The sequence below is a fragment of the Penicillium atrosanguineum genome, assembly GCF_028827265.1.
Source record: "Penicillium atrosanguineum strain IBT 20685 chromosome Unknown utg000007l_segment0_segment0, whole genome shotgun sequence".
Lineage (NCBI taxonomy): Eukaryota > Fungi > Ascomycota > Eurotiomycetes > Eurotiales > Aspergillaceae > Penicillium > Penicillium atrosanguineum.
Window position 1 is genome coordinate 850,189 of NW_026623139.1, and position 16,161 is coordinate 866,349.

Sequence of the window (16,161 nt, forward strand, 5' to 3'; positions counted from 1 at the left end):
AAAGGAAAAGGAGCTTACCCAGCATGAGACCGAAACAAAGCCGAGCCTGATAAGCCTCAATTTTGCCATGCGTCACCGCCAAATGCTCCTCGCCATCAAAGCTGCTCAACGTCCTGCGACCCTCCGTCTAGCACTGTCCTCCGTACTATTCGCCTCGCCGCCTATTGCAAGGGCCTTTGCCGAGTCTGCGATATTCCAAGAAGCTTCACGCTCTTCGAGAAAAGCTCAGACCCCGGTCGAGCCATTCCCATCCCCAACGGGAATTTTCGTCTCGCGCGCAACTGCGGCCAAGTGCTCGCAGAATAAGCCGACAAGATGCCGAAATATATGTACCCCTGGGTTCCATCTGACTAAACTAATAAGCTAACTTTCTTTGCACTCTTCTGTAGGTGCAGCTAGTTTTACTTCCATCCCCACGCGATCTCCCTATTATATCGACCTGGTTCCGGACCCGGCGAGACGATAGAACCTCACATATCCACCATTTCCGCAATGTGAGAGCTAGGTGCTGACATTTCGCTCGATTACAGGCGACTACTGTGATGTCTACCTCACGCACGACTCGATGAGCGTGCGCAAGGCGCATAACTCCGGCCGCAACCACCTTCGCAACGTGGTGGAGTACTACCAGCGTGAGTTTGGAACTTGATGTACCCGGCAAATTGACCGAGCATGACTGACAATGCTCATTAGAGATCGGCCAAGAGAAGGCTCAATCAGTCATCGATTCCATCACTTCTTCCTACGCCGCTGAGGGCCAGCCTCTGCCCAATCCCGCCATGGTCCCTGGCGCATTCCCTCCTCCTTTCGGCTTCCCTGGTACGTCCCTTTCCGCAGCCTTATATCAAAGTACCAAGCACTAATCACACAATGAAAGGTCTTCCCGGACAAGGCCCGCCCCCTCCCTTCGGCCTCGCAGGCCTCCCACCTCCCGGAGCTCCAGGCGCCCCAGGAATGCTGCCTCGTAAGTCGTCCACCCACAGGTTATCATACGGATCAAACAACATGGCCAACAGCCTGCTGACAACACCCTGTTCTATCCATTAGCTCCTGGTGGTCTCCCATTCCCGCCTCCCTTCCCAGGCGTGGGCGCTACCGGCACCCCTCCCACAGGAGGCTTCCCTCCCCCTCCCAACATGCCCGGCGGCCTGCCCCCGCCCCCTGGTGGCTTCCCCGCAAACTTCCCGATCCCCCCCACCCGGGATGGGCGGTGCTTTCCCTCCTCCGATGCCTCCTCACGGCGGTGCGTCGCACTCACCCATCCCCACTGGGCCCCGTGGCTCAGAGGGGTATGCCCCGCCTCCTGGCCGGGGAGACCGGTGGTAATCTTCCACTGGGGTGCGGTGTTATGCTCTAAATTTTCTTTACGGTTTCCTATTTCAACGTCTTCTCACTGGATGAACCCTCCATCCTACTCATGATCACGTTGGCTCCTTTGGTGCCCTGACATCTTCGATCGAAGAACTGTCCCAGAAAGGGCAAAAGAACCTCCTTCGGCGTTATAACGGTGTACAATAGCGTTTTCTGTTTTCACAAGAAACTTCCATAAACAGGTTTCTGCGTCGCGGACATGGACTTTCTCAACTTTGCAAAATTCACAAGAGGAAGCTTCAATAAAGAATCCAGGGTCTTAGACAAATCAAACATTTGAAACAATTCATATCCAAGCACCCATTTCTATACCAGGACCATCTAGTATGAAAGAGTACAGGAGATCTCATTTAAAACACTAAGACTACTTTGCACGTACTATAGCGCACAAAGAAACGCGCGAACCCATGTAGGGTACATTGGAACAGAAAAAGGAAGTTGTGTATTCCGAAGCCCCACGAGAAACCCAGGCCGATCTCCTTAATCCAAATGCATCAGAAACGCCAGGTTGTAAAGCAAAAGAAAAGAAAAGAGTACACGTCGACCGCGAGTGAACCTCCTACCGAGGGAGGGAAAGTTTTGAGACAGAAGGAGAAAGAGAAGAAGGGTGTAGAGAAAGTTAGTGTAAAGACGCTCCCGTGGGAGGGTAAAGAACGCCCGGAGGCGCACGAAGAGAAGAAAAAGGGCAAGTCGACGAAAAGCAGGGGACAGAGTGTCAACAACCAAAACAATAGAATACCGGACCCAAAAGGATGGCGGATGGAAAGGATCATAGACCATCGCTGCCCGCTAAAAATCATATATCTTCATCTCAGAAAATTCAGGAAAATGATTCAAGAATTATGGGGCTGCACCTAGTGGTCGTAGCCGGCTCCCCGTTGCCATGGGCTGGCATTGTTTTGAGCTCTGAATGTGGGTGCCATGGCTGACGCGCCGACTGGCGCATCGCCATAGTTGCCCGGCCGGGGTGACGCTGACCGGCCGAACTGGTCGTAACCGGGCGGAGAACCCCGTTGGGGAGATCCATTACTGGGGAATAGTGGCACTGATGGGTCCACGGGAGAGTGCGGAGGCTGGCCATGGGCGTTGTTGACAACGTTCAGATTGTTGTGGTGGCCGAAGCTGGCACCGTTGCCGCTCGAGATAGAGGCAGAGTCATCGTCAAAGGGGTTCGAGTTGTAATGCCCAGACTTGACGTCGCCGCGGGCGGTGGCGCCCAAGGCATCCAACTCGGTGGTGAGCTGAGTCTGAGATTTGATGAACGAGCCACGGTCATCGCGCATGGGCTGGTAACGGGTATCGGGATCCTTCGACACAACGGCATATACGGACGCAATCAGGACCAGAACGAGGAGGACGAGAGCGAAGGCTGCGTTATAAACGAAGAAGATGACACCCATGACACCAATCATCATGCCGGGAGGGTTGAAGACGTCTGAGAAGACTAAGAGGAAAATTGCGTTGAGGAAGTTGACAACGGCAATGGAGATGTTATAGATGTTGGTCTTCTTGTCCATCCACGGGCGCAGAACGCAGACGGCAATCAGCATGCCAGCCTCCAGAATCACCAGGGCGACAGTCTGGACAACCGGGGCAGGCTGGCTCAGACCGATGAACATAGACTTGACGAGAATATAGCCCAGGTAGGGAACAACAAAGTAGTAGGCGGTGGCCCGGTACTGCACATATAGGAAGCCCCACTTGTTGAGAGCGGCGGGGTCGGAGTACAGGATATAGGCCGGGTTCTTGTGCATAGTAGTCGAGCGCTTGGCGAGGCGAATGACCTTTTGGGCAGCCCAGCCCAAAGCAATGAGCAAGGATAGAAGCATAACTACAGCCAAAACAACTTCGGCTGCAGAGTCCCGCTGGGTGAACTCCCAAAGGCAGAGTACACACATCTGGGGGAAACCGATCAAAGTCAAGCGGAACAGAATTCCGCGAGAGACAACTTTCCAGCCGTTACGGAAGTCCTGGAACTTATCACTCTTCATCCGGCCATTCTTAGCCAGCAACTCACAAACCCCCTTGAACGACGCGACAATGATGATGACGACACAGACAAAGACCACGAAGAAAATGAGACCGGTTAAGAAGATGTTGGTTTCCTCCATGTTAGCGCGGAATCCAACACGATCGATACCGCGCACAATCAAGAGCTTCTGGCTAGAGTCGGATCTCTTCGTAATGGAGCTAAGAGCTCGCGAATTGAGCACACGCTTCATCATGTTGATCGCGGGATCAACGAAGTCACGCTTGCGGCGCAGCACCTCCACGGAGGTATCGCCGAGCTGAGAGAGAACGGTGGAAGGAGTACCACCAGTCGCACGCTGATACCAGGTACAGATTGTCTGCAGGAATCCAACACGAATAATACCCATGCTCCACTGGAAGTTCTGGGTCCACGACTCCACAATTGGGGGCATGTGAACCGAAATCATACCAATCATGGCCTGAGACTGCATGAAACCGAACAAGGAGAGGGCGTTTGCCGCAACGTGAGCAGCGGTGTTAGAATGACCCAGACCAGAGGTAATAGCGGATGCTGCGAGACCAAGACCGGAAATGATAGCGGTCGTCCATGCGACACCCATTTGATAGACGGTCTTATTGTTGGAAAGGTTGGCTTCCACACAAGCAATCGTCTCTAGAGTATCCTTCCTCTTGATCACAATCTTGACAGTCGCATCGAGATCGGGAACCGTGTAGGCGATACCGGGAATATTAGAGGCCGTGTCCGATGGAAGGGGAAGCGAAACGGGGCCCAGATCGATGGGACCGGGTGCCATAGGGCACATGCCCATGCCGGAGATATCGCACGGGTCGATTGTGCTCGAGTAGGCCTCATAACCGTAAGCAGTCAGGGTCATGTCCGCGATGACCTTGCCGGAGATATAAGATACACCATCGAATCCGATTGTGAGGGTGTTGTTATTGGGGTAGAAAACGACATTAAAGTAGGTGGCCGTGAAATTACTAGACTCCATACACACGTTCAGCGCATTGGACTCCAGGAGCTTGATTGCGGACACCAACGGCGCCAAAAAGGCGACGAAGAAGGTGAGCAGCGCTAACGACCTCATTTTGGCGTTATGCGAATTAGGTCGGTGGGAGGAAAAAAATTCCAGTGAAGCAGATAGATGACGGGGAGAAAGAGTATGACGGCGATTGTCAGAGCGGTACTCCCGAGTACCACGTTAGCAACCGCCGGATGCGGAAGTGTCCTGGCGGCCGAGTTGGTGAATAGAGTGGAACTGCTGGAATTCCACAGGTCGCGCGAGATGTGACAATAGATGTTACCTTTCAAAGGCGAGCGGATATGGAGAATGCGATAATGGGTCGGTTTATTTACGACCCTTTATAGCGTCATCGGAGTATCGAATTGAACAAGGGGTTTGGTATAGTAGCTGTTGAGTTGAAGGAGAGTAGATGGACGAGGATCCGAATGGCGACGAAGCAAATTGCTACCAGAGTAGAAGCTAGGGCGTAAGAAGTGAAGGCGAAGGCGAATGGAGGCCGTGAAGTTGAACGAGTTGGAAGAAAGGGAGAGATATCGTAGTTGGGAAAAGAGCGAGCGAAACGGCCACACACACAGTATGGGCCAAGGAGTACCGAAGTACAGGGTTGATAAAGTTGCGAGAAGATCCCTTGAGCAGGGTTGTACAAAGAAGAAGGAGTTCAAAGATGGGGGAGAATTGGAGCGTTTTGCCTCTCTTGTCTCAGGGACAGGCGGGTCCGGGTGGAATGTGGACTGGTATCGTAAACGTATGGTAATCCGCCCGTCAAGGGACCCCAGCGGGGGCGCCCAGGCCCAATAGTGGGAAATTACGAGCGTTCCAGTCTGTTTCCCTGACCACGGGTTCCTTGGTCCCTTTTTCTTGTGTACTAAGCCCGAAGAGGGGGAGGTCTATATTAAGGCACCTGTGTACATTTGAATGTGTGATCATGATTGCCATTGCTCATCATTCCTTAACCGCCACTCGCCCTCTGGGAGTCACTACCTACGTCGGGGCTATTTACTTGTTGACTTAAAGTTATCAACTCCATAGAATGAAGTACTGTGCACGCGCGTCCTCAAGAGTGGTTCTGGGCCCCGAAAGCGGTTGATGGATCGTGGGCGGATTCTAGCGGGTCATCAATGGACTGCAGAGACCGTATTAGGTCATCAGCCCCCAGGGAACTGTGGAGTGCGTCAATTCATGTGAATGATGGTTGGTGTCCCTCTTTCCCCTAGTGGATCTCTGCTGCATATCGTTACCCTCGCGGCCACTGTACCGTTCCCGGGGGCCCTCTGCATGGGACCTAGAGTACTTGGCCTCAGGTACGAATTTCGTCTGCCTGATGGCACTGGCGAGGCTAATATCTTGGACCCCTGAATGGAGCAAGGGGGTAAACAAAAAGACTCCGACCCATTGTTTCCATTTTAACAATTCTACATGTCTCAAAGATCAGACCCTCCGACCCAGGATATACTGGAGTGTAGGCCAGTGGCTGACCCCATCAGACCAATCTGTCTCTCACAAGACCAGTCAAATGGAAAGATCGATTAAAATTAAATTTGCGAAAATTAACCCTGGGTGATCTACGAGCGGTCGCAATCAAAGTATCGGGGGCTTTAGCGCCTGCACAGCCTCGGGACCCCTTGGCCCTCCGAATCCATAACACATTGCTGCAAACGTAGACCTCACCTAAACATGTTCGGTGTCAGATTCCGGGCGCTAAGGGCTCACCTTGGAAGTCTCCACGTGCGCTCTAGAACACTGGGCATACTGACCTAGTCCGATGACTTCTCAGCCGAGCTCCCTCCTGATCATCGCGGGGGAATATGGTGATCGAGCCCTTGAGTTGAGATCGGCATGACGTGGGTGTAGCCCGTCCAGTCTCCAACCCTATCGCACGCCATTTTCACCTAAGAACATGTGCGACCTGCAAAGCTGAAGCTGATGCGCGCCTCACATGGGCTGTCGTCGCTCCCATGAGCCATGGGTCGCCCTACGGGCTCAGTCGGCCACTATTTTTGGATCAGGGTTTCAATTGGCGCCAATTGTGTGGCTCCTCATGGCTCGTCTATTTCCCCCCGTCCGTCGCCTCTCCTGATTCGCCCTCGCTCTACTGTGCCATGAAATCTCTGCCTTACACTCTTATTTGTAGTCTCTGTATTTGTTTAGGGTGGTGATAGCCGCTTGGTCCATGCACCTTGAACAGACGAATCGTTTTAGACGGGTTGTCCGCCGCCCAGGTGGATCGCTGTTGAGTATCTTGCATGCCTCAGTCAGGTGCTTGTAGCAGGAATTGCTGTAACACCGATCTTACAAGTTGAATTCTTTTCGGCAGCACAGCCGCCTGCCTATTGACAGCCAAGAGCCATTCCCTGATCCGAGCGCTTGGCGTAAGACACGGTACTGGTACTTCGCCGTCCGGCGCTATCGTATAGTGAATCAGATACCCGCTTCTGGAGCTGGCCAAGGGCGCGGCGTCTGCGCGCATCTGCCTATCGTATTCGTATAGGCTCAAACGTTCCTGCACCCGTACTTGTACACGACTTTTATCCTCGTTTCAAAGCTCTATACTCCTTGGCACCGTCGGTTCGCAGAGAAGTGGGGTGGTACAATCTATCTCAAATTGTCCACATCTCACAGGACTAGGCAGCAAGATGGTAGATGCTTCATGAACGCGTCCGACCGTATGATGCTTGAACTGCTCTATGGATCGTCTCATCAACTATACCCAATTCATCTCTGATTGGTGCCCGAATAACAAGGCATCAAGTTGTCCTATCAACACGTGATGCGGAGATTCTGCCCAGTCTTACCGATCAGAAAAAAAAGTAGCAGAATGGTTTTCCGCGATTGTCTCCTCGAAGATCAAAACACACCGGTCCACGCAAACTAATCAATCCGATTTTTCGGGTCTTTATTTCAACTCTTGCCTAATCCGCACAGACTTTTGTGCGCTCAACCGGCAAGATGCCCGGCCCTGTGGACACCGCGAAGGATATCACCAAGAAGCGCAAGAGAAAGCACGGTTCCAAGTCCGCCGATAATGAAGAAGCCCCCAAGCCTGTGAAGGCTCAGGCCAGCCCCAAGGTGACCTCGAAGAAGGCCGCTGCCCCCTCCAAGCCCGCATCAGACAAGTCGACTAAGAAGCGCAAAGTGAGCCATTCGCCCAGTGACGATGAGGAGAGCAGCGCCGACGAGGTCGAGGAGGAGAACGAGGACAGCGAGGAGGAGGAGGAGGAGAATGAGGACGCCGAAGATGCTGTCGATGCTGAGGTGGATGATGCTTCAGACCTGCCGGTCGTGGGCGATGTTCGCCTTCCCCAGATGGAGGGTGAGTTGCAAAAGTTCTCCGAGTTGAACCTCTCCGAGAAGACTATGAAGGGTATTCAAGATATGGGCTTCGAGACCATGACCGAGATTCAGCAGCGTACTATCCCCGCGCTACTTGCTGGACGTGATGTCTTGGGTGCGGCGAAGACCGGTTCCGGCAAGACTTTGTCCTTCTTGATTCCTGCTATTGAGATGCTGAGCGCGTTGCGCTTCAAGCCGAGAAACGGTACTGGTGTTCTCGTCGTCTCTCCTACCCGCGAACTGGCTCTGCAGATTTTCGGTGTTGCCCGCGAACTCATGGCCCACCACTCCCAAACCTACGGTATCGTTATCGGAGGCGCCAACCGCCGCGCCGAGGCCGACAAGCTGGTCAAGGGTGTCAACCTGTTGATCGCCACTCCCGGTCGTCTGCTTGATCATCTCCAGAACACCCAGGGCTTCGTGTTCAAGAACTTGAAGACTCTGATTATTGACGAGGCCGACCGTATTCTCGAAGTCGGTTTCGAGGACGAGATGCGCCAGATCGTGAAGATTCTGCCCAAGGAGGAGCGCCAGACTATGCTCTTCTCTGCTACACAAACCACCAAGGTTGAGGATTTGGCCCGCATATCCCTGCGCCCTGGCCCGCTCTACATCAACGTCGATCACAGCAAGGAGCACAGCACAGTCGAGGGTTTGGAGCAAGGTTACGTTGTCTGTGAGGCCGACAAGCGCTTCCTACTTCTGTTCTCCTTCCTCAAGCGCAACCTGAAGAAGAAGATCATTGTCTTCTTCTCCAGCTGTAACTGCGTCAAGTACCACGCAGAGCTCCTGAACTATATCGACCTCCCCGTTTTGGAACTGCACGGCAAGCAAAAGCAGCAAAAGCGCACCAACACCTTCTTCGAGTTCTGCAATGCCAGCCAGGGTACCTTGATCTGTACCGACGTTGCTGCCCGTGGTCTTGATATCCCGGCTGTCGACTGGATTATCCAGTTCGATCCCCCGGATGACCCCCGTGACTACATTCACCGCGTCGGTCGTACCGCCCGTGGTTCCAACGGCAAGGGCCGCAGTCTGATGTTCCTGCAGCCTTCAGAGGTCGGCTTCCTGAAGCACCTCAAGGAGGCGCGTGTTCCCGTTGTTGAGTTTGAGTTCCCCCTCTCGAAGATTGTCAACGTTCAGTCTCAGCTGGAGAAGCTCATTGGACAAAATTACTATCTGAACAAGGTCAGTCCCTCTCTACACCACGCCACATGAATCTTATGCTAACCCCTCATCTCCAGTCCGCGAAGGATGGATACCGATCATACCTGCAGGCCTATGCCTCCCACTCTCTCCGCTCCGTGTTTGACGTCAACAAGCTGGACCTTGTCAAGGTGGCCAAGGGCTTCGGATTCTCCGCCCCGCCCCGCATTGACATCCAGCTGGGTGCTAGCTTGAGCCGTGACAAGAAGCAGGAGCAGCAGGGACGGCGGACATACGGCAGCCAGCCCAGGAACGGCAAGGGACTGAAGTTCAAACGCAAGCACGATGATTAGTGTATGAAAGGAATGTGGCTCAAAAAGTACTGTAACTGGTCGTCTGCATCTTCATTATCGGCATGGAGTTTACTAGTGTAGATATATCTATTTCAATTTCAATGACTATTTTTGAACGGGTTTCGGTGTATTCTGTCCATTGATGCTGTAGATTACGGGTCTAGGCGGGGATGTCGGCTGGTCGCATTGCATGAAATGAAAGAGGGTAGGGTGTACAGAGCTTTTCCTTCCCCATTCTGGATCGCGGAATGCGCTGGAATGCTCTAAAGTTTGTGCCATGTGGGAAAGAGAAGGCTTCCACGTGGAGGGGGATCAAAATTGCGGCGGGCAAACAGCCTTCAGATGAGGATGACAATGACAATGCGGCCATCGCGCGGCTCTACCTATCCGTCTCCTTCTATGCTGTCTACCGTAAATTCATTTAGCTCGGGCCTTCGCTCTTAGGGTCATTGTGGCTGATTGGGCTGAATAGATTGACACCTGTCAAGTTTCAAGCTTTGCTAGTGCAGTTGCCATGGTTGAGCTACCCGAAGTGCCCGATGAGTGATGAAGATCCTGGATGAAGCATCCGGCGCTCTACATCGGAGTTTTCTGTTTGATCCGGTAACAATTCGTGCCCTGCCGAAGTTAGAAATCGCGGGGTTAGAAGAAAAAGACCTCTTTGGAATGAAGCTCTGGGCGACCGGATTGTCTACAGTTGACGTGAGAAAGAACTAGAACCATTTGGGCACCTGTGGGCGCAGGCACGACAGGAAGATTCCATGACATGCAGCGGGCCCCGGATCATGGCATGCATAGGTGAATCGAATCTGAGGATATCCAAGATAGAAATGAGCGATCCTTCGAGGTGACTATCTGTAGACGTAGAAATGTGATGAAAATGATGAGTTGGCAAGTGTCGGGGCCAATCACCAGGCCTCCAGAGCAGGGTCGTCGGGTCGTCTGGTCGTCTGGGCGACCAGTCAAGTCGAACCGGGTCTGCGCCTCGGCCAACGGATTCACTGATTCACTGGATCCCTGGCTCCACGGAGGGCCGCAGCTTGGTCCGTGTCCTGGTGTGACGAGGGGTGTTATCAGGTATCAGGTATTAGGTATTAACAGGTGTCAACAGGCATCGTGGAGAGAGGACCTGGCAGGTGTAGAGACGAGTCGGGCTAGGGGGGTAGGGGTAGGGGTAGGTGTAGGTGTAGGTGTGAAGGATAGGATAGATTTTACCAGCCACCTCGAGAGGCAAGAACCGGGGAAACCGAAGACGATCCGGGATCCGCAGTTCAACCCACGGTTCCCGTTTGTTTATGGCTCTCACCTTATCCAGCCATCTTCTTTTATTTTTCTTACGGTGACTGGTGACTGGGTTCTAGTGACTGGGTTCTGGGTTCTGGGTTTAATACCACTGCCTTTCATCCCTCGCATAGTCTTCTTTTCTCTTTTCCCCCTTCAACCTCATCCCATCCACTTTCTCCAATCGGGGTGATCTGCGGAGGCTCGCCCTTAGCAACCAACTCATTGTTCTTCACCGTTGCTTTCTCCTTCTCTCCACCGTCAAGGTATCTGCGCTGGTACGCTGAATCCTCCTAATATCTTACACTCCATATCGAGTTGCCTCCCATTCCTTCATTCCTCCATTCCTCTCCCATCGATCTTCCCAGCCTCTCCCTACCCCCACTATCCTGTGTCAAACCCGATACCACGGAGCAGAGTCACCACGTCCCCCACTCCCCCGGTCTCCGGCAGATTCCATCCTTCTCGGTTTTAGGAGCATGCGATTGTCGGATTGAGCCAGGCAGCCTGTCTCCACCATGGGGCTCGATACTCGCAGACCACTCCTTCCTGCCCCCACAGAATCCATCATCGATAGCCCGGGCGACAGCGCAACACCCACAGATCTGGCCACTGACCTTTCTCGCCACACAGACAAAACGTCGTACTCGATCCCGGACGACGGCAGCCCTATCACTGTCGCCACCAGGCACCATCGGGATCGCGACGAAAAGGCGTCGCGATCACATCGCGATTCCCAGACTTCGCTTCTCATCGAGTACTTCGAGGGCGGGAAAGGCCCCGGCGGCGTGGTATCAAGACCTAGTGTGCGAGTCCGGGTGACACCCTCCGGTGCCAGGAGAAAGGACCGAGATCATATTCAAATCACCGAGTCCGGAAGCAGTCGCAAGCCGGCTTACACCCGACGTATCTCCCTGAGCTCACCGTCAAAACACAAGCAACTGACCGAGTCGGCGCTGAATGATCAGAGCGCAAGTGACGACAACTCAGCTGAAGAGAGTCCGCAGTTGTCACGGCGTCTACCCGTCGAGATAGAGTTGATGAATCGCGGCCAAGACAGCGAGCTATCAACAGTCTCGCGCAACACCAGATTCATGCCTCCATCATCGGACATTTCGTCCATGCCAGCCGACAGCATGATCGATACTCTTTCCTCGGCCGGTCCTCGGCGAAAGCGAAGTCAAAGTCTCGAGCGTGGTTCACCCCGCGAAGAGAAACAAAAAGGACATTTGAAGGCTCCGACCCGGCAACGAAGTCGCAGTCTGAGTACCGAGCGCATCGCTCATCGCGTGGCAGAGAAGCTCAACGAGCCGCCCAAGGAGACCTCGGGCAGTAGACACAAGAGCAAGAGCAAGAATAAAAGCGTCGGCAAAGAATATCTCGAGGCTGAACCGAAGTCATCTCGACGACGGCGCCACGAAAAGGCTGAAGAGTACATCACCAGCCCGGAATCGAGTCTCTTGAGCTCGGCAGTCTCCTCGAACCGCAAGTCCGGCGATCAGTATTCTATCCGTTCTGGCGCGTCCAAATCTTCTATCAACAATCCTAGGCTATTGGAAACTGTAGAAGATGCCATCCGACGGCTGATTCTACCGGAATTGAAGGAGCTCAAGAAGGACCAAAAGGTCATGTCCAACACGTCGAAATTTGACCGAGACATGACCACTTCGTACTCATCCACCAGCTCTCGGGATGAATTGGGTCGTCGTTTATCCAAGCACGCGAGTGCCCCAGATGTCATGAAGCCTATGGTTGTGTTGAACAAAGACAGCAAAGACGGAGGGATCATTCTTTCTGGCGAGTCAGTACCACGGTCCAAGGAGCGCAAGTCGAGCAAAAGCAGCGAGGCTTCCGACGCCGCCTGGGTCAAATGGGGTCGACCTGAGCTCACCGAGCAAGACAAGATTCGCAGACAGAAGAGTAAAGGTCTTCGTGATGCGCAAGCTGCTGGCCGAGTGGGCTCGGTCCTGACCCAAGCGGCACTTAAGCACCATGACTCCAATTCCAGCCTAGACAAGACCGAACGCCACGAACGCAGAGCGAGTGGCTCTCGTAAGAGTGTCGACAGCTTCAAAAACAACGAAACGGAGCTCGCTTTCCAGAAGCACAACATACCGCTCATGCCCATGCACAGTGCGATGGACTCGGAGATGACCAGAGCCTCGTTACTCTCTGAGCGCACGGAGAGTCCTACCCCTCACAACCAGCTCTTCCATGGCGAAGTCTCCCGCGGGTCGCCGAGACAGCTCGCCTCACCCACCGCTCGTACCCCGACTCGAACCCCCTTGGACTCGCGATATGAGCTGGGCATGCGTCATGGAAACCAATCGCATCATAACCTTTCCATGCACAGCATCTCAGACCGTGACTTGCGTGGCAAGAGCCAGTCACCTGGAACCGGCTCTGGAGACTGGGCCATTGCCGCTGCGGCCGCTGCCAACCTTCTTGACGCAGCTCAGCCAGGACATCGGGCCTCGGACGGCGAACAGTACGGCCGGGCCCTGAGCCCTATCCAGAGTGTTGCAAGCGGACACACTGAGACTGGTAGCGATCACTATCAGGCCCAGTACCACCATCAGCCTGAAGGCAAGCGAGAAATGGAACCCCGCCTCTCGATTGACTCCCTGTCTTCGGCACCTAGCACCAACCTCGCACGATCCACCCGCAATGGACCCAGCCCCAACAGTCAGAGCGAAGCCTTCCACGGCGAGGGAGGTCCTGACCTCGGCTATGAGCAATCTCGCCATGTTTCAACCGAAGAAAACATCTATGGTCATGACGAGGAGTCCAAACTTTCAGGTGATGGCGAGGACAGTGATGTTGATTTCATGGACCGGATCAAGGAAGGTCAGCATGTCACTGGTGGTGGGGTGGCTGCCAACCCCCAGTTTGTCCATCCTATAGATGTTGAATCAGCAGTGGCCTCTTTGATGGATCCATCTATTCTCGAGTCCCAGACATCGAGCAACCGGTCCCAAACGGAAAACGCTGAGCGAGCCGCCAGTCGCAGCCCCGAGAAGCGCGGAAGTCCCTTGAAGCAAGTACAAGATGCTTCCAGCCCCGATGAGACCTCCTTCCCTCGCCGCATGGGTGTTACTTCTCCCCCGCAGAGTGTCACCCAGTCCATTGACGACTTGGAGGAAGCGGGCATTATCGCTGGCGCCGCTCGTGGACTGCAAAACCCTGACGTGGATGCTGATGCTCATAGCCAAGAGTCGGAGTCGGATATCAACACCAACCCGTCCATCATCCAGGGTCCAATTGGTGGTGCTCAAGGAACCCAGGATCACTGGGGGTATGGTTCGCGATCACCGCCAGCTGAGATTCCGTACTATGACCAGTCTGGTGGCACAAAGGAAATGCCTCACAATGGACAGCGTGGTCTTGACGCCGAGTACTACGAGACTGCCAGGAACATCTTCGGTGGCGATGACTACTATCCCGATCAGCAGACTCAGCAGCTTTTCGGTACTCCTCCAGGAGCCAAGGATGAAGGTTATGTGTCTGCTGCCAACCCCATGTCCCCCAGCATCGGTACTCCCAAGCAGGGTAGCCGTGGTCTAGCCGGCGCGGATGCTGCTGGTGTAGGTGCTTTCGACAGCCCCGAGGCTGATGATCCATTTACTTCTGGACACCGTCGGGATCTCAGCGGTTACTCTCATGGCGTCGGCTCTCCGCTTTACGACAGTGCCACTGGTCGCGGCATCGAAAGAATCCAGTCCAAGGACATTGTCGCTCTGATGGACCATCTTACCGTGCGCGACGCTCAGCGGAATGCCAGAGATACCGAGATTTTGGTTACTTTGGTCCGAAGTGCGGCTGAGATGCGAACCTCCTTCGAAGCTATGAAGAAATTCATCGCCCAGCAGGACGAAATGCTTCAAGATACCACTGAAAAAGAACATGACCGGACTTTGAAGGCTCTCGGCGGCCCTCGACCATTGCCTACCAGCAACTCTCGTGCCCATCAGCTGAACGCAGAGGAGGAGGAACAACAGGCCAAGCGGAAAAACATTTTCAAGCGTGCACTCAAGGGTCTGAACTTGAAGTCGGGCAATGACCTCACCAAGATCGAGGGCATGCTGGAGCAGTTGCTTGAAGAGGTTGAGGCACTGCGTGAAGGGCAGGACATCCCAAGCCCTCGCCCTGGCACTCGCCGCGCAAGCACTGATCCCACTGGAGTCAACACCAATGACCACAGTGGTGCGCCTTTGGGTAGCCATCCTTACCAGTCGAGCCCCCGGCCGTCTAACGCGGATCCGCGCGTCAGCACTGTGCCCGAGGAGGATGAGGATGACGACGACGACCTTGAGATTGATGAGGATGATCCTTATGTGACAGCACACCTGCCTATGCAAGAGCCTCTTCGCCACGAACGCTCTGGATCCCTGCCCCTTGTCACTCCTCCGCGCAAGCCTGTTGCCTCGGGAGCGCGAAGCACCGATACGACACCCAAGGCTTCCGACAAGACCGAGAAGGCTCGCAAGCATAAATCGAGCAGCTCTTCTATCTTCCCCAAGATCTCCCGCTGGTCCAAGACCACCGCATCTTCCATGGGTGATAACATCCGCAACAGTATCCAGCCTGCTCGCAAGGAGCGTCCACACTCCGAGGTCTCACGCTCTGGGTCAGATCTCGCCCAGGATGCTTACAAGGGGGACTACTACGACCCTCAGGGCGATGACCGTATTCGGTCCACCTACACTCTGGGCGAGGATGATCAGGAGAACCGGCCGCCGTCTCCGTTGGTTCCTTCTCAAGTCTCCGAGAGGCCCAAGTTCGAGGCGAACCGTCGCAGTCTCGACCTACAGCACCCTCAGCCTCGCCAGGGTCCCACTGGGCGCTTCCAGAACCACCTGGAATCCCAGGCACAGAGTTACATGGGCCCGGAGTCGCCTTCCTCAGACCACTGGGGCTCAAACCCTAGCTTGCCTGCTGTCCACCCCAACCAGCAACGCTTCAGCGGTGGCAGCCGCCTGTCTCCCATCTCCGATGCAGGCTACTCAGAGACCAGCTCCCGTCAAGCTGGCCCACCTCGGCCTCCCAAGGTCAAAGACGAGGGCCCATTGATCCCCGAGCGACCCCCCAAGGTCTCCGAGGGAGAAGAGCAGCCTTACAACGACCGCGTCGTCTCACGGGTACGAACCTCATCATCAAGTGTACCCAATTCCCAAGCTAACAGTCCAATCAAGAGCTCTGCCATCCGCTCCCCACCAACACGCAAGCCCACCGGCCCACGCCCCCTCACCTCCAGCGGCACCTATAGCCCCAGCAACATCAAACGAACCCGCTACCGAGGCAGCCCGATGCAGATTGACTACGACGACGAATACTAAGTCCTACCGCATTGTGATACCCCAAACCCACGGGTTGTACTTGTGTCCAGCGTTCGATTGTTTTCCTTTTTTTTTTTTTTTTACCCTCTGCATTTTCTTGTGTCTTGACGAAGTGTGTGGCGTCCGCGCCCTTTACGACAGTGATGATTATGCTTTACACCGGACGTCTATCATCTATCATCTATTATCCCTCCCATCTATGAGCAATGAGCGCAAAAATGATTTTGTTTCTTTAAATTTATTTTTTTTCTTTCTTCTTTGGTTTTCAGCGCAAGCGGGCTTATATCTTGTGCTTTCAGTGCTAATAGGCATTCGGATGGGAGCGGC

The 16,161-nt window shown here is 54.2% G+C and overlaps 4 protein-coding genes across 4 annotated transcripts; 3 read left to right on the top strand and 1 right to left on the bottom strand.

Moving 5' to 3' along the window:
• Nucleotides 1–67: 67 nt before the first annotated feature.
• Nucleotides 68–1,357, top strand: N7443_008516 (putative U1 snRNP complex component Yhc1; the record flags this gene model as incomplete). The annotated part of the gene is made up of 6 exons (XM_056888572.1): nucleotides 68–329; nucleotides 531–632; nucleotides 694–819; nucleotides 878–964; nucleotides 1,048–1,243; nucleotides 1,288–1,357. 6 exons carry the CDS (start codon nucleotides 68–70, stop codon nucleotides 1,355–1,357), a joined length of 843 nt encoding a protein of 280 aa, XP_056737874.1.
• An 868-nt stretch (nucleotides 1,358–2,225) lies between these two features.
• N7443_008517 (transient receptor potential ion channel family protein) lies at nucleotides 2,226–4,451 on the bottom strand (the record flags this gene model as incomplete). The annotated part of the gene is made up of 1 exon (XM_056888573.1): nucleotides 2,226–4,451. One exon carries the CDS (start codon nucleotides 4,449–4,451, stop codon nucleotides 2,226–2,228), a length of 2,226 nt encoding a protein of 741 aa, XP_056737875.1.
• Nucleotides 4,452–7,334: 2,883 nt separating this feature from the next.
• has1 (ATP-dependent RNA helicase HAS1) lies at nucleotides 7,335–9,217 on the top strand (the record flags this gene model as incomplete). The annotated part of the gene is made up of 2 exons (XM_056888574.1): nucleotides 7,335–8,906; nucleotides 8,963–9,217. The coding sequence occupies 2 exons, from the start codon at nucleotides 7,335–7,337 to the stop codon at nucleotides 9,215–9,217; spliced, it is 1,827 nt and encodes a 608-aa protein (XP_056737876.1).
• Nucleotides 9,218–11,016: 1,799 nt separating this feature from the next.
• On the top strand, nucleotides 11,017–15,834 carry N7443_008519 (uncharacterized protein; the record flags this gene model as incomplete). The annotated part of the gene is made up of 1 exon (XM_056888575.1): nucleotides 11,017–15,834. The coding sequence occupies one exon, from the start codon at nucleotides 11,017–11,019 to the stop codon at nucleotides 15,832–15,834; it is 4,818 nt and encodes a 1,605-aa protein (XP_056737877.1).
• Between the last annotated feature and the right edge of the window lie 327 nt (nucleotides 15,835–16,161).